The sequence below is a fragment of the Delphinapterus leucas genome, chromosome 15 (genome assembly GCF_059928025.1).
Source record: "Delphinapterus leucas isolate spDelLeu-1000000601 "Yukka" chromosome 15, BTC_Dleu_Yukka2, whole genome shotgun sequence".
Taxonomy (NCBI): Eukaryota; Metazoa; Chordata; class Mammalia; order Artiodactyla; family Monodontidae; genus Delphinapterus; species Delphinapterus leucas.
The window spans coordinates 6,282,793-6,308,807 of record NC_143143.1 but is presented as its reverse complement, the minus strand read 5'-3'; the positions used below and the strand labels follow the sequence as shown (position 1 = coordinate 6,308,807).

Here is a 26,015-nt window from a genome sequence, read left to right as displayed (position 1 = left end):
GTGTGTATGTGTATGCAGAGTAATGATGTAAAATATATTTCTATGAATTGCTGTCAATTTGGGAAAATGGTGCTCTTAACACTCTTAGTTTTATACTCAAATCTGTCGCCTTGTCCACTGCTGCTGCCTTGCTTCTTTCAGGCAGAGCCCCATTCAGATTCAGTTTCTCACCATTTATGTGCCTATGTGCTCTTCCTTGTCTGTTTTCTTTTCTTTTGTTTGTTTTTTGCCACACCACGCGGCTTGGGGGATCTTAGTTCCCCGACCAGGGGTTGAACCCAGGCCCCCTGCAGTGGAAGCACAGAGTCCTAACCATGGGACCACCAGGAAATTTCTGTCTGTTCTAATTCCAGGAAGTGAATCTTGATGCTGATCATGGTCTAACACCATCCTCGTCCCTGGGTTTATTTATGCATGGGCACGTGTTATAATTCTAGCGAAGGATATATGTAGGGCAGTCTATCAGGATATCTTTGTGAAGGTTTCCCTTGCTCTCAAGAAAGGACACAAGAGAAGGTAGTGACGATAGTGCCATAGTTTTTGTATCTCCCCAAATCCCTCCTAAAAAACACGCAGAGCACCATATGATCCTGCAATCCCACTCCTGGGCATGTATCTGGAGAAAACTCTAATTCAAAACTATACGTGTACCCCAATGTTCACAGCAGCACTATTTACAATAGCCAAGACATGGAAGCAACCCAGTGTCCATCGACAGATGAATGGATAAAGAAGGTGTGGTAGTTACAGTCACTGGGATGATTACCCATAAAAAAGAATGAAATTATGCCATTTGCAGCAACATGGAGGGACCTAGAGATTATCATATTAAGTGGAGTAAACCAAAGACAAGTATCATATGATATCACCTATATGTAGAATCTTAAAAAATGATATAAATGAACTTATTTACAAAACAGAAATAGACTCACAGACACAAAAACAAACTTACCAAAAGGGGATGGTGGTGGGGGCAGGGGAGAGATAAATCAAAAGTTTCAGATTAACAGATACACACTACTATGTATAAAATAGGTAAACAACAAGGACCTACTGTATCGCACAGGCAACTATACGCAATATCTTGTAGTATCCTACAATAATGGAAAAGAGTCTGAAAAAGAATATGTGTAGATAGATAGATGTATGTATAACTGAAAAAAAAAACAACAGAGCAACTAGGATTGCAAAGCTGAAACCCATGGACATCTACAACAAACCCAGGTGGTGGAATCACCAACAGTTACAGAACTAGCATGGTCTCAAGCCATTCTGTAAAAGGAAGCAGAAGCAACAAGCATCTGACAGATTAAAGAACTGCAAATAGTCAACAGGTATTCCTGCAATATTTCAGTGAGCTATATTAAGAACAGCAGCTGAAACCAGGAGTTTGCCCATTTCAATAGAGAGCAAGTGTTGGGAATTGGTGGTAAAGTCTGGGAGCAGTGTAGGCTCTGTGAAATAGAATCCAAATTGACCAAGATGGGGACAAGAGAGACCAAGACTTATCTCTGTGTCCTTGAGGCTTACTTTGCCCAGAATCAAGATCTGTTTGGCTCCTGTTAGTGAAAATTGGCCTTTGGCCAAGTACCAGGTTTGTACGAGCACCATCCTGTGGACCATGGCAGTTTTTGTGGGGTCTTTTCTATCTAAAATCTTGCTTCTTCTTAGTCAAATACCTGCTTTCTTCATGTTTTCTCACTGTAAATTAAGAAGTATGTATAGCTCACCAGCACAGTTTTTCACCAGGGACAATTTGAAATCACAATGGCCACTTTCAGGGAACTTGACGTGAACAAGGTCGTTCATTTGAGAAGTGCCTTAAACAAAAAGGGAAGAAACTATCACGAGAGTTTTTGTCTGTCTGAAAGAGACCATTTTGCTTAATATGGGACATATACCATCCTTTGTCATTTCTTTATTTTAGGGTTTAATAGGTGCTGGCATCTTAATTGTATGGCTGTTTATGTAAAGCTGGTTCTGAGGGTTTTTTTCCCCTTTTCCAGCTCATTTTCCCTTTAGGGAAAATTTTAAAGATTAATTGACAAGGGAAAACCAGATTGTCACTTTGTACACTCTAAAACTACGATTCTAGTCAAAAATAACTAAAAGAAAGGAAAGGTATTAATATATTTCTTTTGCTTTAAGAAAATTTATATTTTTCTGATTACTAGTGAGAGTGAACTTTTTTTAAAATAAATTTATTTATTTATGGCTGCACTGGGTCTTCGTTGCTGGGCACGGGCTTTTCTCTAGTTGCAGCGAGGGGGGCTACTCTTTGTTGCAGTGCGCGGGCTCCCCATTGCAGGGCTTCTCCTGCTGTGGAGCACGGGCTCTAGGCGTGTGGGCTTCAGTAGATGTGGCGTGCAGGCTCAGTAGTTGTGGCTCGCGGGCTCTAGAGCGCAGGCTCAGTAGTTGTGGCGCACAGGCTTAGTTGCTCTGCGGCATGTGGGATCTTCCCAGACCAGGGCTCAAATCTGTGTCCCCTGCATTGGCAGGCGGATTCTTAACCACTGCGCCACCAGGGAAGTCCTGAGAGTGAACAATTTTATATGTACATGACCCATTTGTATTTTGTATGAATTATTAGTTCATATCCTTTTTCCATTTTTAATCTTTTTCTTATTAATGTGTATGAGCTCCCTCTTTAGAATAGATCTTAATCTCTTGCCTACTAAATATTGTGCAAACATTTTCTTTAACTGAAGTATAGTTGATTTACAATGTTGTGTTAGTTTCAGGTGTACAGCAAAGTGATTCAGTTTATATATATGTGTGTGTGTGTGCATGTGTGTGTGTGTATATACACACATTCGTTTTTCAGATTCTTTTCCCTTATAGGTTATTACAAAATATTGAGTATAGTTCCCTGTGCTATACAGTAGGTTCTTGTTGTTTACCAGTTTTATATATAGTAGTGTGTATATGTTAATCCCCAACTCCTAATTTATTCCTCCCTCCCTTTCCCCTTTGGTAACTATAAGTGTGTTTTCTATGTCTATGTGTTTATTTCTGTTTTGTATATAAGTTCATTTATATCATTTTTTAGATTCTACACATAAGCGTTATCATATGATATTTACCTTTCTCTGGCTTACTTCTCTTAGTGTGATCATCTCTAGGTCCATCTGTGTTGCTGCAAATGGCATTATTTCATTCTTTTTTATGGCTGAGTAGTAATCCATTGTCTATATGTACCACATCTTCTTTATCTATTCATCTGTCTATGGACATTTAGGTTGGCTGTCCTGGCTGTTGTAAATAGTGCTTGTGCAAACATTTTCTTCATGTCTATTTTAACTTTGTTTATCTTACTTTTCCCATAGAGAAGTCTTACATTTTTATATAGTGAACTATGTCAATCTTTTCCTTTATGACTTTGGGGTTTTGTGTCATAATAGGAAGGACCAAATGTACTAGTCAGAGGAGGCTAAAGTGCTACCATAGGCCCAACATGTAATGGCCCAAACAAAATAGAAGTTTTCTGTATTCAAATGCAGTCATTCAGAGACCCAGACTGACACCAGCTCTGTCATCTTCAACATATGGTTTTCAAAGTCACTCTGGCCATGGAGAAATGTTTGTGGAAGGTTTTATGGGCTAGAACTGTGAGATGCATACAAACTTCTGCTTACCTTCTTTTGGAGGGAACTTAATCATAGGACCACATTTAACTGCAAGGGAGGCTGAGAAATGTAATAAAGCTGGATACATGAAAGAAGGGAGAATGCGTTAGAGAAATCTAGTATTCTCTGCCACAGTTCTTCCCATCTGTCCCATGCATGAAATAGGTTTACTTCTTCCCCAAGAGAGAACCCAGAGTCCAATCCAATTCCTACATTCGGCACAAAGTCCAGGATCTCTGGATGATGGACAGTCATCTCCAGCAGGTCTGGATGGGATTCCTTTGGGTCCAACAAACTATGAACTAAAAAACAGGTTATCTGCTCCCCTTTCCTTACCCCTAGCACATACTCAATTTACAACAGTGGAACAGGGACAGAATAACTGCAATTAAAAACTCCCATTCTTAAAGGATGAGAGGGCTTCCCTGGGGGTGCAAGTTTAGGAGTCCGCCTGCCAGTGCAGGGGACATAGGTTCGTACCCTAGCCTGGGAAGATCCCACATGCTGCGGAGCAACCAAGCCCATGCGCCACAGCTACTGAGCTTGCGCTCTAGAGCCCGTGAGCCACAACTACTGAAGCCCGCGCGCCTAGAGCCCGTGCTCTGCAACAAGAGAAGCCACGACAATGAGAAGCCCCAAACTTCGAGTGCACTCATATTAAAAGAAACACACATTAAAACTATACTGAGTTTCCTCTTCTGGCCGTGATGCAGTTTCTAGGACTGGACTGACTTATTGGATTCACTGTAAAAACTATCAAACTAGACAGAATATATGACAAAATGTTCTCAGACCTTGGACAACAGGCAGGGCAGACCCGTGATCCCTGGGAAAGAGGAAATACATCAGGTGAGGCCTATATGGCCCTGACTTTCTAACTGGAGGCACTTTCCAGGCCCCAGTGCAGGGGAGGAGGCACCCAAACAGACCACAGCAGGCTCTCAGATGAGGACACAGAGATTTGAGTTCAAGGAGGCAGAGGGAGCTGGGATTTGGGTAGCAGAAGCCTAGAAAGCCAGAAGCTGCACAGAGAAAAAGCTCTAGAAATCTCCATAACGGGTCCTCCTGAGTTTGTTCCTGGCAGAATCAAGCCAGGCAAAGAACAAGTAGGAAGCTGTAAGCTGAGTAATTCCCAGAGCTCACACAGAGCTAGGAGACGTTCATGTCCTGGCCAGCTATAATGGAATCCTCACTGAACACCTGAGGCAGCCAGTAGAGATCCTACAAGGATAATGCCTTAATAAAAGGACTGAACCAGGCCTGGAGTACTTCAAGATTAGCTCAAGCTTTCAAGCCAAGATCACACTCTTCCAGGCGGTGATACACCCATACAAAGCTTCAAAATAAGCCTTGAAAGAATCCAGGTGATATAAAAGTATTTGAACTGTTGGCCAGGGGGAAATTTTTTATTATGGTAAAATACATGTAAAATGAAATTTACCGGGCTTCCCTGATGGCGCAGTGGTTGAGAGTCCGCCTGCCGATGCAGGAGACACGGGTTCGTGCCCCGGTCCGGGAAGATCCCACATGCCGCGGAGCGGCTGGGCCCGTGAGCCATGGCCGCTGAGTCTGCGCATCCGGAGCCTGTGCTCCGCAACGGGAGAGGCCACAGCAGTGAGAGAACCGCGTACAGCAAAAAAAAATGAAATTTACCTTTTTAATAATTTTTAAGTGTACAGTTCAGTGGCATTAAGAGTGTTCACATTGTTGTGCAACCACCAACACAGTCCATCTCCAGAACTTTCTTCATCTTCACAAACTGAATCTCTGCACCCATTAAACACCAGCTCTCCACTTCCCCCTCCACTCAGTCCCTGGCAACCACCTTTCCACTTTCTGTCTCTATGAATTTGACTATTCTAGGTACCTCATATAGGTGGAATCATACAATATTTGTCCTTTTATGTCTGGCCTATTTCATTTAGCATAACATCCTCAAGGTTCATCCACGTTATAGCATTTGTCAGAATTTCCTTCCTATTTAGTGCTGAACAATATTCCATTGTATGTAGACTACCATTTGTTTATCTATTCATCTGTCCAGGTCACTTGTTTTCACCTTTTGGTTACTGTGAATAATGCTACGATGAACATGGGTGTACAAATATCTGTTGGAGTTGCTGCTTTCAATTCTTTGTGGAACTTACCCAGAGGTGGAACTTCTGGACTGTATGGTTCTAATGATTTTTAAAGGGAGACAACAAACTCTAACATGCAATGTAAACTTCATAATGTCTAGCATCCAATCAAAAATTAATAGATATGTAAAGAAGCAGGAAAATGTAATCCAAAACCAGGAAAATAATCAGTCAGTAGAAACAGATTCAGAAAGAACAGAAATTATGGGGTTTGGAGACAAGGACTTTAAAATAATTATTATGGATATGCTGCTCAAGGATTTAAAATAAAGCATAAACGTAATGAACAGAAAAATACAACATAATAAAAAGAAATAAATGGAGCTTGTAGAGATTTTAAAAAGCACCAATATCTGAAAGGATCAGCAAGCTTAAAGAGTAGCAACAGGAACTATTGCTTATAAGACTTACAATTATTGATCTCCTCTCCATAGTGGTCTTTATCTCATAAACACTGGGAGACTGGAAAATTCCTCTCTTCCTTGTCCAATGTTCTAGTATAGCTCTTTAGCCTTCTATTCCATGTAGCTTCAGATATCAGTAAATATTTTGATAGGGAAACTATCCCTGAGTTTGAGGCCCCCAGGTCTCCAATGTCGTCAACTTAGCACAGCATGATTGTCAAAAGCTCAACTGTGTGAGCATTTTTCTGTCTGAGTTCAGCAGCTTTTTGCCTGGACCAAGCCTTAAGTGCTTTGAGTAACATTTAAATGTGTAATATTTAATATCTAACAGTGCCTGGCACATTCTAGGCACTCAATAAACATTAATCGAATTAATAAATTTCATTGTATTTCCTGATTTTTTAAATTCTCCTATGGAAGTTCAAACTGCTACAACACTGAGTCAATGAATGTCTGTATTCATCTAAAGATGTTTGGAAAACTGAAGGTTTTCACTCTAATACTTGAGGAACATTTACTGTGCCAGGCATTGTTTTAAGCACTTCACACATATTAACTCATTTAATACTCATAACTCTATGAAATTCATAGTACTGGTATCCTCATTTTACATCTATGGAAAATAAGGTACAGAGGAGCTAAGTAATTTGTCCTAGGTCAAACAACTAGTATGATACTGGAGATATATATATATGTATATCCCGTGGAAATCAGGACTTAAACGGAGATTTCACACAATACCTCAGAAGGCTTTTTTTTTTTTTAATCTGCAGTCTCTCTTACTTCTTTACTAAACATATGGAACCATATAAAAGATGAATTAGTCCTACTATCAATTACAATTAATTGTCACTAAGTCCTCTGTTGCTTTAAATAACAGCATTCATGTCACAGAAAAGTAAACAATTCTGAATAACATAATTTCAGATAAGTATCTATTTTTATGTTTTTATCTTAATAACATATATGTGTATTATAATTCATTATACTAACATATTTTTTTTGCCTGGTAGGGCTGTATCCAGGGTCGGCTCTCTAAAAAGTTGGTCACTCTACATTAGACTACCAGGAGGAGCTTTTAAAAATACCCAACTGCACGAGGGCTCACTCCTAGAGATTTTGCTACAATCGGTGCGAAGGGGAAGGACTTCGTATTAGCATTTTTAAAGCCCCTAGCCGCCAGACCTCCAGGGTAGGCTGGAACGGGCTGGGGCGGGGCCTGGAAGTCACGTGGCCTAGTCAACGCCCTCTGCGGCAGTTGATTGGCTCCGGCCAGGAGCGGAGGTTGCGAGACATGAGTGCCCCGCCCCCTTACTCGCACACTCCCCCCACCCCCGCCCCACCCGTTACCCCCTATCAGAGAGTTGCGAAGCCTCCGTCGTTCCTAGAAGGTACTCGGGGGGGGGGACGCTCTGCTTGGCGTGCGCCAGTGATCCGGCTGACAGGCACAGGGACCTTCCGCGTCGCGCCCTCAGGTGCGGTTTAGCTGAGAGGCTTGGACCTGATTCCGGGTCCAGCCCAGCACCTCGAGAGGGGATCGCAGCCCCCATGGCAGCCGCAGGTGCATCCTGAGGACTTCCTGGAGGAGGCGACGCGGCTGGAGTCGGAGGCCGCGAGGTTTGGGGAGAAAGGAGCTAGTGTGATGGGAGGATTGGGTGCCGCGGGGAAGCCTTGGTGGCCCCGCCATAGAAGGTGTGAGGGCTGGAGAGACCCCCCCCCGTATCCTCCCCCCCAATCCCACCCCGATCTTCAGGGCACTGTATTGTTATAGATTAACAAATTGGATTATGGGTTCTGACTTCCAAATGCACAATGCGCACAGAAAATAATCTAGTTTAGATAATGAAAGGGTTGAGGTCCCTTCCCCTGATCAGGACCGTCTGGGGGGTGCCTTCTTGCTTAAGAGGCAGGAGCGCTTAGGAGCAGTGTTTTTAGGGAACGTGAACGGTGTGTGAGGGACTTTCTTAAAGATGTACTTACATAAAGCAAGGTTCGCCGGTAGCCAGAGAAGCACAATTAAAAAATGAAGATCCTCGGTATCCCATCATTTGTGTATTCCCTGAGAGAAACAACACCGAATTTACTATATTGAAAAAGAAGCAAAGCGGAGGCCACAGTTTGGGTATGTCCCCTGGCCAACCACCCATAGCTGCGGAACCAAAACTTAAAAGCTGTCCTAGTTTCCCCCAAATGCTGGCTCTGTCCTTAACGGAAACAAGCTTTCTTCATATCAGGGTGACCTTGCAGCTTCCTAGCCAATCAGCTACAAACAAGTAAACTTGTTCGGTGCTACTCTTCTAAAAGGAATGTCAGTTTCTAGTAACCAGTCCCAATAGAAAACAATGTACTTCCTCATTCATGTGTATGGGAGGAAAATAATTTTCTCTCTACCCTTCTGAGTACTTAGTTGAGACCCCCGCAATAAAAGATGAAAATAAACAAGTTTCTTAACATGTATACCTCATGTAAACATGGGAGATACCCAAGGAAAAATGACTAACCCCTGAGATGGCGTAGAATTCAGGCCTAAATACTATCTTCATAGGGAAAGCGGAGGGAGGTTCTACTCCTGGAAGAGGCTGAAATGGCAGTTAGGTTAAGTATTAAGTGTTGGTTTGCTGACATGGGGCTTAGCATGAGTGAGTCCACATAGCTTTCAGGATCCTAGTTCCCCAACTAGGGTTGGAACCCGGGCCCCGGCATTGAAAGCCCCGAGTCCTAACCACTGGACTGCCAGGAAGTTCCACTGTCGCTTCTTTTTTAAACAGCCGTTTTTTAAGTCCCACAGCTCAGTATTCCAAAGTGGTATATTTTGGGGTGGCTTATTCTGCCACCCCTTCACAGGCTTTATAAACTGAGCGGTAACTGCTGAGAGCCCAAGACTTTCAGTTTTGAAGTCTCCTTGTTCACAGTTTGGGTTTTGCTCCCTAAAATGTTCATATCAAGTAAAGTCTTCTGAATTTTCTTTTGACCACAATTAACTCTTTGTATATCATATGTAGCCTAAAATCTCTAACTGCCCTAAAATCATTTTTACACTATCTGAGCTGATTCTGTGTGATGTAGAAATACATGAAGACCACCCAAAAGAGAACAAGCAAAGGCTCTTCATTCCCTTCATGGCCAAGGGAGTTGGCCACCATCACGTGTGTGTGGCAGAGGCTCAAAGGCAAAAAGGGTAAGTTTTATAGTGGAAAAGAGGGAAGACTCAAATATGCTGAGTTTGGAGCTGATTGGCTTGGAAAAACTGGAGGCAGGTTAAATAAAAGAAGTGGAACATCCTACATGATTGGGTATGGGAGCATATTCGGCTTTTCCTGTCGGCCCTAGATGGAGGACAGGGGTACATATTAGAGATAAGCTGGCACTTGTAGACCAAGTCCTGATGTAGGGCCTATTGCTGCATTGCTTGTGGTTTGGGTTCCAGGCGGGTTGCTGCAGGTTGCAGGTCAGAGTTCTGTTTTTTCCTACAGTCTGGTCCCTTGGCGTATTGAGTCTCTCAACGAGGTGCTGCTAAATATACTCTAGGGAGGAGGTGAGGGCAGAGCCACAGGTTTCCTTGGATAAAGATTGGAAATTGATTTAGCTTCAGAAATTCCTAACAAGACTATTCTAGCAGTTGCTTTCATTTTATCACATATTCCAACACCAAACACAGTGACTTTGTGCTAGCTGAGGTTCATTGGCCCCATTGAAACTCCCTGTCCAGGGCTGCCTGGTGAGAGAGCTTCAAATCGGAGCTGGCCTTACGTGTGCTCTTTTCCTCTCCTTCAGCTCAGCCTGATGGCCGGGAGGTTGCACCACCTCAGAGGCCAGGCCATGGAAGCCGTGTTCCTGCCAGCCCTGTGGAAGGTGAGCAGGGTTCCTCCTCCCCTACCTTGGTGGAGTCTCACCGCCGGGCGATGGCGTTCACGTGGCTTTAACTCCTCTGTTCAGGTGGAGCCATCTTTATCAGCTGGGGGTTTTTCCTTCTTGGAAGGTAGGATGTAAAGAGCTTGAACTTTGGGGCCAGACGGGTTCAAATCCAGGCTCTGTTTTAGATGTGTTACCTGATCTCTCACAGTTTCCTTATCTGAAAAATGGGATAATGATAGTAGCTGTCAAAGAGTTGCAAGGATTCAATGAAATGGGGCACGTGGCGTATCGGCAGGGTATCTAGTGACACGTGGAGCGCTCTGTAAGTTTTAGCTGTTGTCACCACAGTTGCTCCTTGTTTCTGTCAGTGAGCATTATTGTGTACCTACTGTATACCAGATAGTACTGCCTTTGTGCTGGGAGAGAAGCTCTCGCCTAAGGCGCTTACAAGCCATTTGGAGACGGAGCTGTGGAAACAAACTCCCACAACACAGGATAAATTCTGATCTGTTGGCGTCAAAGGGTACACTGGAAGCTTAGTTACTGAACTCGTAACATGATGGAGGGTGATTGTGAGAGGCTGAGTAGAAAAGTGAGGAGACACGTGAGGAACCCTTGCGACCATTTGGAAAGAACAGTCTTGGACGGGAGGGAGGCAAGAGGGAGTTGGAGGGGCAGCGCTTTGACCCGTTGGCCCAGCGTGTCCGCATTTGCTGAGGGATCACAGAGCTCTGTCTGCCCTTCTGGTGGCATCTCCCGCCTTCCCTGACGGCCAGAGGACCCGCCCGCAGAGATGTGGACTCCCTTCTGTCCCCCGGCCTGTGTGCATCCTGTTCTCCCTGTCCACAGGCAACCCACCTCTGCATATGCTGAGACTCAGCTCAAAAATCCTCTCTGTGAAATCTCTCTGAGGTCCTGCATTAACCCCATGACTCTCCCTTGTGTTCCCACGTGGGCAGAGGGCTGGGCTCCAGGAGGACAGCTGCAGAAGAGCCACTGGGTGGGTGTGGGGTGACTGGAGGTGAGTGTGTAGGGTTTTCTTTACAGAAAAGGCCCAGTAAGGGAAGGAGAGAGGGCGGAAGCGAGAGGGAGCAAGGCGCCAGGAGCATCTTTGTAAAGGCAGGAGAGGCGGCAGCATCCTGCGGGCTACGGGCAGGAGTGATAGTCTGGGAAGGAACGCGGCTGTGTTGCTCTGCTTCATGACGCCTCACTTCTGACCGTTCTGACACCAGCTGGGTGCCCGCCATTTAACTCATTCTGACACTGTCACCCTGGAGTTAGCATCGGACCCACAGGGTAAGGGCTCAGTCCCCACAAGACCGCCCCCCGCCCCGAACTCAGACGCCAATCACAATTGCGGGCTGTCACCTGTGCTTCTGACCCACCGGCTCTAAATTGGGGTTCCCACGACCCACTCCGCGGGTGCCATTGATCTGGTAGAGTGGCTCACGGAACTCTGAAAACGGTTTACTGAGCAGATCCTGGTTCATGTAAAACGCTACAATGCAGGATCAGCCCAATGGAAGAGAGGCACAGGGCAGGGGGAGTGGGGGAGGGGTGCAGGGCTTTCCTTTCCAGGCAGACACCCCCCAGCACCTGTTTCTGCGCTTTTATGGGGGTTCATTACGTAGGCGTGATGGGTCGAGTCACTGACCTTTGGTGACTGACTGAACCCCAGCCTCTCCCCGCCCCTCAGGTGCTAGGGCTGAAGGTTCTAACCCTCTCATCACATGCTTGTTCCCCTGACATCCAGCCCCATCCTTAGGAGTTTTCCGCATTAACATGAACTCAGGTGTGGTTGAGGGATTTGTTATGAGCAACACGACGTTCCTCTCACCTGTATGGCCCTGGAGCTATTTCAGAAACCGAGGACAAAAGCCCAAATATTAAAAGATGCTCCTCTGTTCTTATCCCTTAGGAAAATCCAAGGGTTTTTAGGAACTCTGTGCCAGAAGTAGGGAGGAAGACCAAATATATATTCCTTATTTAAATCACAGTATCACAAAGGGGAAAAGGGCACACACAGGAGAGTCGTGGTCATTGGATTAAGACCCTGGAGGAGACAGGAGAGAATGGAATCGGCCCGAGGAGGAGGCGTCACCAGGAGGGAGAAGTGGGGGGTGGTGAGGCCCGATGCAGGGGATGTCTGGGAGCCGGTGGGGAGGCGGGAGGAGGTGAGGGCCGTGTGCCCCGGGGGCTGCTTTCTGGGAAGTGACTGGCAGTGCCTCCTGAGAGGAGGGGGTGGGGCGAGCCCTGTCCTCACAGCCCCCGTCGCCCCCCGTGGACCCCTGGATCGTCACCGTGTTGACTTCTGCCGCTCCCCCACTGGACCCTTCACTCCCTGAAGCGGGGCTGGGGCTCCGTGGGTCGCACAGGCTGTGCACTTAGCAGCTGTGGGGGCCCCGTTGGCACAGCTGCCATGTGAACAGTGTCCCCTAGAGTCGAGCAGTGCGCAGCCCGAGGGGCTGGTCCTGTGGGCCCGGCAGGAGCTGTCACCTCTGTGCGTTTACTGTCACTGGCGTGTGGCACGCAGGCCGGCGACTTCCTGGTGCTCAGTAAATGCTTCCTGAAGGAGCGGGAGTGATAAAGGGGAAGAAGACCCCTGGTGAGGACCTTGAGGGCAAGAACTGTGGAGCCACACGAAGGGCCCAGCTAGGAAACCCCACGCACACAGATAACTCTGGGGCTTTGAACCGTTGTATCCCAGCGCCTGGGAGCCTCCACGCAGGTGCAGAGAAGGCGGCTGGTGGGTGGGGCAGGTGAGGGCCTCTGCAGGCAGCTCTGGGGACGGAGGATATTCGGGATCAGGGGAGGGGGCTTGAGACCCTAACCCTGGGCCAGGTGTGGGCAGGAGGAAAGACAGGCCTGTCGTTTGCGAGACTCAGGGTCTGTCTGCAGAGGGGAGCAGCGTGAAGCATCTCGGGTGGGGCTGGTGTTCCTATTGCTGAAGCCCTTCCGCAGCAACACCCCCTGAACCACGGCGAGTGTGGGGGGCAGACGCCAGGCCTCTCGGCCCCCGGGAGCTGGATACACAGTTGCAGATGGAAACTTCTGCTGTGGGCGCGGTGCTCAGCGGTCTGTGTTTGGCCCGTGGAGACACTCTCCACCGTTCCCCACTTCGTCTGCGCCCTGGGAGGCTGGCCTTTATATTCTCCATCCACGGGCTCCCTTGCTCTTGCTTCAGGTTGGCTTCTGGCAGAGGGATGGGGTGGGGACCAGAGGCCTGGAGGGGATCGCTGTTGGGGGTTTATCCCTCAGTCCCTCCCTGCTGGGCTGCCCCCCGCTCCGGTCTTGCTTCTCCAACAACTTTCTGGATCCCAGTGTCCCCTCCCGTCCTTCCCCTTCACACCTAGTGGGTAGCGGTGCCCAGGACAGCCAGCCCCGCGAGCTCCAGCTCGCCTGGTTGGTTCCCATTAGCCTGTCCATCCCTGTGTCCCATTAGCCTGTCCGTCCCTGTGTCCCATTAGCCTGTCCGTCCCTGTGTCCCATTAGCCTGTCCATCCCTGTGTGAATGGCCTGCACGCTGCCCCGTCCTCAGTGACCTCATGGGAATGAGCCATCTCTTTCCTGAGAGATCCGGGCAGAAGAAATACAGGATGTGGAAGGTAGGGTTGTACAGAGCAGGGTCGGCAAACTCACCTGGAGCCAGGAGTAGTTCTATTGGGTCACAGTCACACCCGTTTGCTCTCGTGTTGTCTGTGCTGTGTCTGTGCTACCAGAGCAGAGTGACTGCAGCAGAGATCAAACGGCCAGAGAAGCCTCAAATATTGACCATCTGTAATAATAATACTGTAGCTCACAAAGTTATTGTAAGAATTGCAGCTGCAGTCAGTCGCTGTGTTTCCAGGGGTTGCTGTCCTTTGAGGACGTGGCTCTGTACTTCACCAGGGAAGAGTGGGACACACTGGACTGGGCTCAGAAGGACCTCTACAGAGACGTGATGCTGGACAACTACAGAAACGTGCTCTCCTTGGGTAATGAGTCAGCTTAACATTTCACTTTGAGTGTCTGCACATCTCCTCAGTCTCTTATCTGCAATTCCAGAAGCAGAAAAAACTCTGAAAACCAGACGTTTTTTCATAACTCATTTGGCTATAAGACCCAACCTTAAGTCATCAGGTGGTTAAATCTGATTTTTATCGTACAGGAAGCTATTTATCATCCTTTTTCTCATTTGGTCTTTATATATATATATATATATATATATATATATATATATATATATATATATGGCATCAGAAATATCAGTGTGTTTAAGGTTTCAGCTCCAACCCCTGTTGGGGGTGGTGCATAAGAGAAAATATACCCACCAAGGCATCTTTCTGAAATCTGGAAAAATTCTGAGTCACGAAACACATCTGGCCTCAAAGTTTTCAAATGAGGGATTGTGGACAATTAATAGTTCCCTTTTGTTTTAGAGTTCAGAGATGATTAGCCCATTCCCCACCCCAACCTGAATCCTCCACACCTGTTAAGACTCCTAGGCGCTGACGACTGTGGCCGCTGCAGATTCCAAGTCTAGCATCTTGCTCCCTTGAAGAGTCTTTTCCTTCTGTCTGAAAATGGTTTCCCTTCTTGTTTACAACATCACTGGGTGCCCAGGAAATGATTCTTCACTGACTTCACTTCTGAACCTTCACAGCTTCCATCTTCCCAGGAGCCTGCCTTTGGGTTAGTCCGATGCAGAGTCTCCCTAGGGTGGGAGGTTCCTGGATGACTTTTTCTTTCTGGGGAGTGTTGGCTCCCATGCGGACACTCTTGGCACAGAGTCTTGCCCACCTCTTGTGAGACTGTCCACCCAGCACTGGATGTTTTACTGTTTGTTTTTGTTCTAAAAGCATTCCAAGAGCATACTTGAATATATGGAAGATAGAGGAAAGCATAAACGGAAGGGGAAAACATTCAGGGCTAACACTGTTAATATTTCGGAATATTTCCTTCCTGTTTTTTTTTTCCTGTGCTGTTTTTTAAAAAAAAAAAAAAGCTAGCTGAGCATAGTCTATGTATAATTCTGTAATCCCTTTAAAACTTACCATTATAGTATCAGCATTTTCCCTGTTATTAAAAACCCTCATAAAGCAGAAAATTAAAATCATCTACATGCCCACTGCCCAGCATTAACCCTGTTAACACTTTGGTTTACTTTTATGTATGTATACAGACAGTCCTATTTACGATGGTTCAGCTTAAGATGTTTTCAACTTTACAATGGTGTGAAAGCAATACGCATTCATTGGAAAGCGCACTTCGAATTTTTATCTTTTCCTCGGGTAGCGATATGCAGGACCGTTCTCTCTGGTGACGCTGGGCTCAGAGCCGCAGCTCCCACACAGCTATGTGATAATGTCGTCACAAGGGCAGCCAGCCAGTATACTTGAAACCATTCTGTTTCTCACTTTCAGTACAGTATTCAGTAAGTTACAACAGCTTTTCACCACTTTATAATAAAGTAGGTTTTGTGTTAGATGATCTTGCCCAACTGTGGCATAATATAAGTGTTCTTTGCGTGGTTAAGGTCGGTGAGGCTAAGCTATGATGTTCGGGAGGTCAGGTGTAATAAATGCATTTCTGACATAGCATATTTTCAGTTTAGATTGGGTTTACCAGGAAGTTACCCTTTTGTAAGTAGAGGAAGATCTGTACACACACACACGCACAGACACACACGTAGTTTTTAAAAACAAAATTTGGATCATAATTTACATGAGTTTTGTATTCTGCTTTAAAATATCTAGGGAGCATTTTCCTATTTTAAGAAACATTCTTTGAAAAATGTATCAGATGCACTGGGGGGAAAAAGAAATATTCTTTTTTTTTTTAATATGAAACCTCTTTCAGTTTTTTTTTTAAATGTATTTTATTTCTTTCTTTATTTTGGCTGTATTGGGTCTTTGTTGCTGCGCGCAGGCTTTCTTTAGTTGTGGCGAGCGGGGGCTACTCTTGCGGTGCGTGGGCTCCTCATTGCAGTGGCTTCTCTGGTTGTGGAGCATAGGCTCTAGGCGCGCGGGCTTCAGTAGTTGTGGCTCGCGGGCTCTAGAGCATAGGCTTGGTAGTTGTGGCTCACGGGCTTAGTTGCTCTGCGGCATGTGGGACCTTCCCAGACCGGGGCTCGAACCCGTGTCCCCTGCATTGGCAGGCAGATTCTTAACCACTGCGCCACCAGGGAAGCCCAAAAGAAATATTCTTTGAATACATGGATTTTCAGTATCTGCCTAATACTTTTGCCTTTGTTGTATTCATGTGCTACACCTTAACCATTCCCCTATTGACATTTAGTTTATTTCCAGTTTGCACTGTTTGTTAGAACTCTGCTGAACATCTCTGGTTCATTAACCTTTGTCCTAATTTTCCTTAGGCTATATTTCTAAGAGTGAAATTACCACATCCCAGAGTGTGAATATTGTTCAGGCTTTCAATAAAGATTGCACCAAGTCCTCTCCTCACCAGCCCTGTTCACTACTGTCCTGATCTCTGCTTGTCGCTGTCCCCCCACCGCTTAGACCCCAAGGGGTAAAATGAGCTCTGGGACATCTGCTGCTCACTAACCAGCACATCCCATTTACTTCCCCACGAGTAGGAGTTCAGTTTCCCAAACCTGAGGTGATCTGTCAGCTGGAGCAGTGGGAAGAGCCGTGGATCCTGGATCTACCAAGAGCTGGGACTAGGAAGGCTTCCGGTAGTGCTTGCCCAGGTGGGTGAGGAGAAGACCCGGCCCTGTGGGGGTCACGCAGAGGGAGGGACCCCATTCACCAGGCCCCTCCTGTGCCGATACCGAGCCGGGTGTCTGGTGTCTCTCCTGCTCATTATGCCTTCTGCCCCCTGCAGGTGGTGGGTGTGGTCATCAGCCCCATTCCCAGGTGAAGAAACTAAGGGACTGCGATGTCTGTCACACGGCTAGTAGGTTGATAGTTGGGATTTGACATCAAGTCTGCAAAGCTCATCCTCTTTCTACTGCAGTTCAAGTGCTTCTCTGAAGCAGCCGGTCTGGTGTTTTCTGACAGCTCTCGTGCCATCCTAGATACTCCTTTTTTCTACCCTCATCACTTACCCTTTCTCTATACTTGCTCTTGTTCCCTTGCTCTCATTTTGTTTTCCAAATTCTCTCGGTGTTTACTGATGTTCGTTTTTCCTACGTATTATGTCCTGATTGCTGCTTCTACCCTTTTTCACATCCCTCCCTCCACGGTTTCACAGCCTCAGCACCGTTGACATTTTAGGCTGTTTAATTCTTTGCGGTGAGGGCTGTCCTGGGCCTCGTAGGATGTTTAGCAGCATCCTTGGCCTCCACCCACTAGGTTCCAGCAACACCATCCCTGGTTGAAAAAGCACTGCTCTAGTCCATTGGTTTTGTACTTATTTCTCTCTGTTTCCTTTTCTATTCTATCTTACACACTTTCTCCATTTTTAAGAAGTTGTTTCTCCCAGAATTATTAAAAACATGCTTATCTAGAAAGTACAAAATGCTACCTCTCTCCTAGTTATGTGACACTGCTGGTACTGAGAGTAAGTTGTTATCCCACTAATGGTGATGGATTTATTCAATTCTCACATTCTCTGACATATACTCTTGTGCACATTTTAGCTGGTTAGCTGATGTCAAGAGCTCTTTCTGATATGAAAGCTGTGGGTCCTATGGAAGGAAATCAGAATACTGGCCTCTGTAGTATGATGGTTTAACTAGGTGAGCACTTCTTAGCCTCATTTGAGTCTCGTATCACAAACTTCCTGACTTCTTTCCTTTTTTTTCCTTCTATGGCAGTCAGGTCATTTATATACTTTTTTTTTTTTTTGGCTAGGTCCTGAAGCCAGATTCAAGATGAAAGACCTAACTCCAAAGCAGAACATTTCTGAAGATCTAGAGTCATGTAAGATGTCACTGGTAAAGCAGAAAATGGCCAGGAAACCCTTAGAAAAGTTACTTGAATGTAACGAATTTGTGGACATTTACCGACTTTCACTCCCTACTGTTGGTGATGAATGCTGTAAGGACTTCCTTCAAAACCTTAACCTCATTCAAGATCTGAAAGCTCAGGCAAGGACAAAGCAGGGCAAATATGAGTATGGAAAACCCTTCCATCAGAGATCACTGCTTTTGAGGCATAAGCAAATTCTTACAAATGCAAAATCTTATGAATGCAGCGAATGTGGAAGAGCCTTTCAGCGTCAGGCAAATTTTGTTCGACATCAAAGAATTCACAGTTCAGAGGATCCCTTTGAGTGCGACATATGTGGGCAGGCCTTCAAACAGAAGTCTGCTCTGATTGTCCACAAACAGTGTCACTCACAAAAAAAGCCATATAAATGTCATGACTGTGGAAAGTGTTTCCGTCAGATGGCGTATCTTGTTGAACACAGGAGGATCCATACCAAAGAAAAACCCTATAAATGTAGTGAATGTGAAAGAACATTTAGTCAGAATTCAACCCTTATTCGACATCAGTTAATCCACAGTGGAGAGAAACCCCATAAATGCATTGAATGTGGAAAAGCCTTTGGCCGGCATTCAACCCTTATGAGCCATCGACAAATTCACAATAAACAGAACACTCATAAATGCAGTGAATGTGGTGAATCCTTTGGTCGGAATGTAGATCTCATTCAGCATCAAAGAATCCATACCAAGGAGGAATTCTTTGAATGTAGCGAATGTGGGAAAACTTTTAGTTTTAAGGCAAATCTTCATCGACATGAGGTCATTCATACTGGAGAGAGACCCTACAGATGTGACAAATGTGGAAAATCTTTCAGTTGGCGCACAAGCTTTATTAAGCATCAGGGTACTCACAGAGAGCAGATACCTATGTGATAGTAACCAGAAAAGCTACCATTTAAAGACCAGAACCTAACCACTCTTGCAAATATGTGTAACTCAATTGTTTTATGAAAATTAATAAACAGGAACTGAAATGGTTTTTCTGTGGGGACCCTCTGTTCGTAGCTAACCTTCTTGCTACAGTCAAGAATTACTTAATAGAGGACTTCCCTGGCAGTCCAGTGATTAGGACTCTGCACTTCCAACACAGGGGGCATGGGCTCGGTCCCTGGTCAGGGAAGTAAGATCCCACATGCTCTGCAGCACAGCCAAAAAACAAAACAATAAAACTGGATTTAAATTTAAAGAAAAAAAAAGAGTTACTTAATAGAAATGTCATAGGTTGTTGTGTCCAGTCTCCCTGGGTCCCCTTTACCTTCATTTCCCCGAGTTAAGTCAAGGCAGATGGAAGGCATAGAAGTTTTATTCTGTGGTCCCCCAGGCTGGAGACCATCTTCTGGATCATGAACGATTTAAGAATGCCTTTCTTGGTTTCATACTGAAAAATCACCTGAGATTATATAGACGTTTTAAAAATAAAGTAAGGGCTACCCACTAGTACTACTGAGATATTAAGAATTACCGAAATTTACCCAGAAACTAAAAATAGTGTGCTACTAGGTTCTACTGAGAGTTCAAAGTCAATGTTCAGAGCAGATGCTGTTACTGCCCTGCCCCCGCTGCCCCCGGCCTTGCCCCTGCCGTGTGCTTCATCCGACTTGCACCATCTGTGTCTCTTGGGCTGCGGGCTTTTTCGAAAACCACGAAAGACCACTGCTCTGGGGGCAGCCCTCAACCACGCTTGATGGGATTTTGACGAATACCAGGTCTCCCTCTCCCCTAGGGTGGAACATCTGTGAAGCATGTGTTTCACACTGTTTTCAGAGTCTTTCCGTGGGATGACGCACGTTCACTCTCCGTGGTAGCTGCTTTATTAGCTGCCTGCCCTTCTCTGTGTCCCTTCTAACTCCCCTACCAGTATTTCAACACCTCTTCTCCTCACGAGTAAACTGCTGCTGTTAGACCCTCTCATGTTAATCAAATCCCTTGATTTTATTATTTTCTTGTCCTTACCAGTTCCATGATTTCTTACCCAGCACATAAAAACAAAGTTCTATTGGGAATGAGAAGAAAGCAAGTGGCACCCCATAAAATAAAGGAAACTTCAGCTTTGCAGCAGGAAAATAATAAGTGTTAGATTATATACTGGGTTCGGTATCAGTACTTGTGTACCAAGCGGCAGGAACTGGCTGGAAGGAAAGGCTGCCAAACTCTATTTCCCCGAACAAAATTAAGAAGTCGAGGCCTCTGACAAGAGGAAATAAGCCAATGAGAGAGAATTCTTGCTCACAACCACCTCTGGAGTTGCGGACCTGTGAAAGCAGATCCAGGCTTGAGTACACAGTCTGGCTCAGACCACTGAATCTATGTTGTGTAGATGATGTACATGCTTCCAGCTTTCCAGAAAGAGAGAGGGTACAGCTAAGGATCCAGAGGTAACATGGAAATGCCTACCTTCAGCCACATCTGTCCCAAGGAGGAGAAAAGAGCTGCACTCTTCAATATGGCAGCCACTAGCCATATGAGCCTATTTAAATTAAAATTTTAAAAAGTTAAAAAACTTCCTCAAATCAAAAGCCACATTTCAAGATCAGCACAATTATAGAACACTCCCATCATCCCAGGCTTGTTGGACAGCACTGCTGGAGAAACCCTAAGGACTTCTTATGGAGGGACAAGGGAGCTTGTATTTGGTGCCACTTCCTTCTCTACAACTAAATTAAATGGCCTTCCTTTCCCTTTATAAATGGCCCCTATAAAATGTTTTATTTGCTGAAAATATTTTTTTCAGTAGAATTCCTGGGACACAAAGGAGGGGAGGGGTGGGGCTGGTCTGGAAGCCTTGCTGAACTAATTTGCCTTGGGAGAAAGGGGTCCCCAGCTCAAGAGTGCCGGCGTGCAGGGCAGGCTTCCTGCCTTCCGCAGAGGCTAGACGGTCACCAGGCCAGGAGCACAGATCAGCGATGTCATCGTCAGTGTATGGTCATGTTTGTCAATATTTAGCAGTAGGGCAGGAGCTCCAAACTAGCCCTCCAGGGAAGGTAATGGAGAAGAAACGCTCAAGTTTTGGCTTTTCTATTTAGCTAATGGGCTGGACCCGCTGTCCTCCATGCCTGGCCACACAGGGGAATCATTAGCTCATACTGCAAAGGTCAGAAGAGTCTAGAATACTCCACTGGACTAGAAAAGGTGCACCTTTTTTTGACAAGACCAGTGAAGCTTTTTACACCATATTTAAATCAAGGTGAAAAATAAATAATACAAACGTTATTTCCTTCTTTAGCTAATAATGCTAAACTATAAATGAAAAAACAGACTGTGTTAAAATTCAAATGACTAAAAATAAGATATAAAAATTGTTCAGTGCTTTCATTTTCTCCTCCTTTTACACACTTGGATTACAGTTCACTAAAATGTCACATAACATGGTCATATGACTAGTATGCAGCTCACACCTTTGACAACACCTGTGTCGGTCTAGATCTTATTCCAAGTTCACACTCAACTGTAGCTTTTATCAAGGTGGCTTCTCTTTCTGCCAACATTTCTTAGCTGGTAGAAATGAGGAGGGGAAGCATAAAGGAAAATACTACATGAAATTCTACATTTTAGAATAAAATAGTAATACATGACTTCCTGTCAAAATATACATTTTCAGGTAAGTTCTTAAATTTTTTTCCAGTAAATTTATGGTCAGTTATTTGTGTCATTATCATAAATGGATACTTCCCCCACTTCCATTTCCAAGTGCATATTGCCAATATAAATGACTCAGTAGTGATACTGTTATTCTGAAATAATTTCCAAATTGCAAAAATAATACAGAGAATCCTTTACACCATCTACCCACATTTACCAAATTTAACACTCTTCCAAGTCTCTCTCGGGAACTAATTTACAGCAGTTTGAATAAACTGGATCTATTTATGTACAGAAACATAAATCAATCTTAAAATGGCAAATCAAGTTCCAACATGACAGAATATAATATGTCTGCATAAAATTTAAAATCCTGCAACACTACATATATTGTTTATGGATACAAGATCTTGTGGTATAAAATGGGGAAAAGAAGGACACAATTTCAGTATAGTTATTCCTTCTGATGAGGGAAAGGAATGGGAGTCTTTACATATTATTTCATTTCTTAAAATGATATGAGGGATTTCCCTGGTGGTGCAGTGGATAAGACTCTGCACTCCCAATGCAGGGGGTACGGGTTCGATACCTGGTCAGGGAACTAGATCCCACATGCATGCCGCAACTAAGAGTTCACATGCCACAACTAAGGAGCCCGTGTGCTGCAACTAAGGAGCTGGCAAGCCGCAACTAAGAAGCCCGTGAGCCACAACTAAGGAGCCTGCCTGCCACAACTAAGACCCAGTGCAACCAAATAAATAAATATATATATATATATATATGTTTTAGAAAGATATGAAGCAAATATGTTAAGAATTGATTAATCTGGTGCATACGTGAATGTTCTTTAAAATCAGTCTCTATTGTCTATACTTGTCTGTATGTTAGCAATATTTTACAGTAAACTTGTCCATGTTTCTTGTGAAATAATATCATAATTCAAAAGTATCTGAGGATATATGACAGTAAATGATAATGAAAAGAACACCCATGCATCCTCATACTAGGTAAGAAATAGATCATTTTCAGAATCACAAAAGCCTCTTATATTCTGTCCAATCTCCTCTCCCTCCCTCTTCACCAAAGGTTAACAAATATTCTGAGTTTTATGTTAATCATTCCCTTGTATTATGTAGACGTACCACCTATCTATTCATGTCTGGATGATGTATTACTTAGTTCTGCTTTTTCAGAACTTTACATACATGGAGTCATACTCTTTCACTGCACATGTGTTGTGAGAATCATGCATCTTTCTGTGTAGCTGTGGTTCAACCACATTCACTGACAATAAGTATCCCACTGCAGGAATACAGCACAATTTATGAATCTATTCTTTTGTTGATGGGTTTTCAGGATGTTTCCAGTTTGGGGCTTTTATAAAGCAGCATGTCAACATGCCTCTTGGTTCCCTGTGAAAAAACCTAGAAATAAGATATATACATGTTCAACTTTAAGAAGTATGGCCAGGGACTTCCCTGGCATTCCAGTGGTTAAGACTCCACGCTTCCAATGCAGGGGGCACAGGTTCGATCCTTGGTTGGGGAACTAAGATCCCACCATGCCATGTGGCATGGCTAAAAAAAAAGTATGGCGAACTGTTTTCCCTAATAACTGTAACAACTTACACACGCAACAGCAGATGACAGTTTCCACTATTCTATATCTTTATCGGTACTTGATACTGACAGATTTTGAAAGATTTGATAATCTTTTGTGAAATCATATCCAATTGTGGTTTAATGTGCTTTTCTCTTATTACTAATGTAGTTGAGCATCTTTTCATCTTCCTGGGCTGTGCTTCCCATTTTGTTTGTCTTTTCCTAATATAGTGTAGTTGAATTTATCAATTTTCTACAGTTAGTAATTTTTGAGTCTTGTTGTAGATTGCTACCAGTTTATCAAAAATTTGTTTTTGTCCTTCCTGGACACACAGCTAGACTACACTCTGCAGCTTGTATTGTTAAATGCAGCTAGGTGACCGAGTTCTAACCAACGGACTATAGTGAAGATGATGTGTGCCACTTCTTGGCTTGGCCCATAAAGCCCTGTCACACGTCCGCGTTCTCTTCTCCCAGTTGACTAGGTTAGAAAATCCCCAAGGAGGTCTCGGAAGCCACGTCTGAAGATGCCAGGGCCGCCATCAGATTGACTGCTCAGAGGAGAGCCTTCCTGTCACTCATGTATATCTGCCTTACACTGTTATAGGAGTAAAAAGTAAACTTATAGGGGCTTCCCTGGTGGTCCAGCGGTAAAGAATCCACTTTCCAACGCAGGGGACGCAGGTTCAAGCCCTGGTTGGGGAACTAAGATCCCACATGCCACGGAGCAACTAAGCCCACGCCACAGCGAAACAGCCCGCGTGCCGCAAACTACAGAGCCCATGCGCCCTGGAGACCTTGCGCCACAGCTAGAGAGAAGCCCGCACTACAATGAAAGATCCCACATGCCTCAACAAAGACCCCACAGGCCGCAACTAAGACCCGATGCAGCCCCAAAAATAAAATAGATAAATAAAATAAATAAATATTTTAAAAATTCATTAAAAAAAGAAAAACTGCTATTGTGTTTGAGCAGCTAGACCTTTGTAGGTCTATTTGTTAGAGCTGTTATCATTAAACTGACTTAGTACATGTTTAAGATATTCTTCATTAAATCTGAGATTAGAACAATACCTCCTGCATTTTCTTTTCCAAAAGAACTGAAGAATTTCAACAAAGAACTGGATGGATTATTGGGCTGTAACCAAAAGCTAAGCGATATAGTCTGGCAAGTGGGGCTCGGACAATTAAAAATCATTAAAATGGGGGGCCCAATTACGATAAGCCCTTTGCTCACCAGAAAGAATCCAGCGTGGGTTCTGAAGGGGACAGGATGCCAAGACAGATGTTCTAGTCCAATCATTCAAAGTGGCAATGCAATCTCTGCTCACCAAGATGAATAGCCACGGAGGCCCCCAAGCCATGCTGTGATCATCCAATGATCCTACATCCACTGTGACACCTGCTGGGGCAACACCGGTTACCGCAGACTGTTCAGAATCCTGCCAGAAGGTAAGCTTGTGAGAAGCAAGGGCTCACCCGCTCCACCTCGGCTGACTGCACCGCACCTGCCTGGTAGACAGCCCCACCCCGAACCCTCGCTAGGAACAGATGCTTGTTACACTGCTGGGGTTACTGGAAGGGCACAGACCCTGCCCCTGCAGTTCCCACCCCAGAGGCCCCAGGAGCTTCCCTTTTACCTCTGTGCCATTGTCCTGGAGACTGAAGTTCCAAGCAGGAACTAGGAACTTCCAGAATAGAGCTCAGAAATTTTATAAACAAAGATGAGCTAAGACAATAGATTTAAATGACTTTATAACTCCTCTCCCAGTTCCCATCAGGTGTTCTATCACTTTGTTAACAAAAACCTAGATTTACCATTTTGCAAGGCGCTGTGCTAGGTGCTATGGGAAAACGCAGACAGTGACAAGATAGTTCCCAACTGTTCTGGGCTGAATTGTGTGCCCCTCGCAAAACCCATGCACTGGAAGCCCTAACCCCCAGTGTGGCTGTATTTGGAGACGGAGCACTTAAGGAGGTGATTAAGGTTAAATAAGGTCATAAGGGTGGGGTCTTCAAGGATAGGAATGGTGTCCTTATAAGAAGAGGAAAGAGACACCAGGAGTGCACAGGCACAGGGGAAAGTCCACAGTGAGAAGTCAGCCGTAGGCAAGCCCAGGAGAGGGCTCAGAGAAACCGACCCTGTGGACACCTCAGAAAACGCTAGTGTCTTGGTTTTGTCTTCAATTCCTTTCCTAATCGATCTCGTCACTTAGGTTAAGTCAAAGCACAAAGCTGGGCTGGGAGTGAGTGAGGGAAACGTGGGAGAGGGGCATCTCCCCACATCCTGCCGGGGGTAGTAACTACGCATCTCTCGTCCCCTACGCTACCCGCAGCCGGAAACTCTGAGTCGCGGGGATGGTGCGGAAACGAAGAACCTGCAGACGACACAACAACCTGAAGCACAAATAGAACGAGTTCCGGAAAGCTTACCGGAACCCCGTCACGGTTCCGCCCCCCCGGAACTCCACCCCTATTGGTGTTCTCTAGGAATCCAGGAGGTCTCGCTGTCTCGGTGGTTCCTCTATAAATCTAGGGAATTTAACCTCTTCCTCAGTTGAGGAAAAAGACCAAGATTTAGCGGCACGTCCTCACTAATGGGAAAGAAGTAAGGAATTGATGGGGAATCTAGCCTCCTGGGTGGAAGGTGCAGGTCACAAGTTTTGAGAACTAGCACATGGGTGTCTCTTTCTAATCGTTCCTTCTGCAGGGAAAGGACTCCAAGCTGATGACATTGACCTGGTCGCACTCAGATGGCTCTGATACTTTTGTGAAAACAACAACAAAAAATTGATAGAATCAATCACAGTCTTCCTCCCAGCCCCAATACCGTAGCAAACATTTCTGTAGAATTCAACCAACATGCTCCGGGCACGCAC

General features: G+C 45.0%; 1 protein-coding gene across 12 annotated transcripts; it reads left to right on the top strand.

The window, feature by feature from the left end:
- Positions 1 to 7,624: 7,624 nt before the first annotated feature.
- On the top strand, positions 7,625 to 18,935 carry ZNF789 (zinc finger protein 789). 12 transcript variants are annotated; one of them, XM_089895702.1, is made up of 6 exons: positions 7,625 to 7,643; positions 9,235 to 9,346; positions 9,943 to 10,020; positions 16,601 to 16,714; positions 16,849 to 16,920; positions 17,820 to 18,935. In XM_089895702.1, the coding sequence occupies exons 2-6, from the start codon at positions 9,241 to 9,243 to the stop codon at positions 18,827 to 18,829; spliced, it is 1,380 nt and encodes a 459-aa protein (XP_089751828.1). In that variant the 5' UTR covers positions 7,625 to 7,643; positions 9,235 to 9,240; the 3' UTR covers positions 18,830 to 18,935. The 12 variants fall into 12 exon arrangements, with proteins under 12 accessions (XP_089751828.1, XP_022443544.1, XP_022443547.1 ...); XM_022587836.3 differs by lacking the exons at positions 7,625 to 7,643; positions 9,235 to 9,346 and adding exons at positions 7,654 to 8,290; positions 13,871 to 13,997; XM_022587839.3 differs by lacking the exon at positions 7,625 to 7,643 and adding an exon at positions 7,657 to 8,290.
- The last annotated feature ends 7,080 nt before the right edge of the window (positions 18,936 to 26,015 follow it).

Excerpts from the sequence above, each read along its gene's own strand:
- ZNF789 (XM_022587836.3), top strand. The coding sequence starts at position 9,952 with ATGGCCGGGAGGTTGCACCACCTCAGAGGCCAGGCCATGGAAGCCGTG. Across the intron at positions 10,021-13,870 it reads TCCTGCCAGCCCTGTGGAAG|GGGTTGCTGTCCTTTGAGGA; the intron begins GTGAGCAGGGTT and ends CTGTGTTTCCAG. Across the intron at positions 13,998-16,600 it reads CAGAAACGTGCTCTCCTTGG|GAGTTCAGTTTCCCAAACCT; the intron begins GTAATGAGTCAG and ends CCCCACGAGTAG.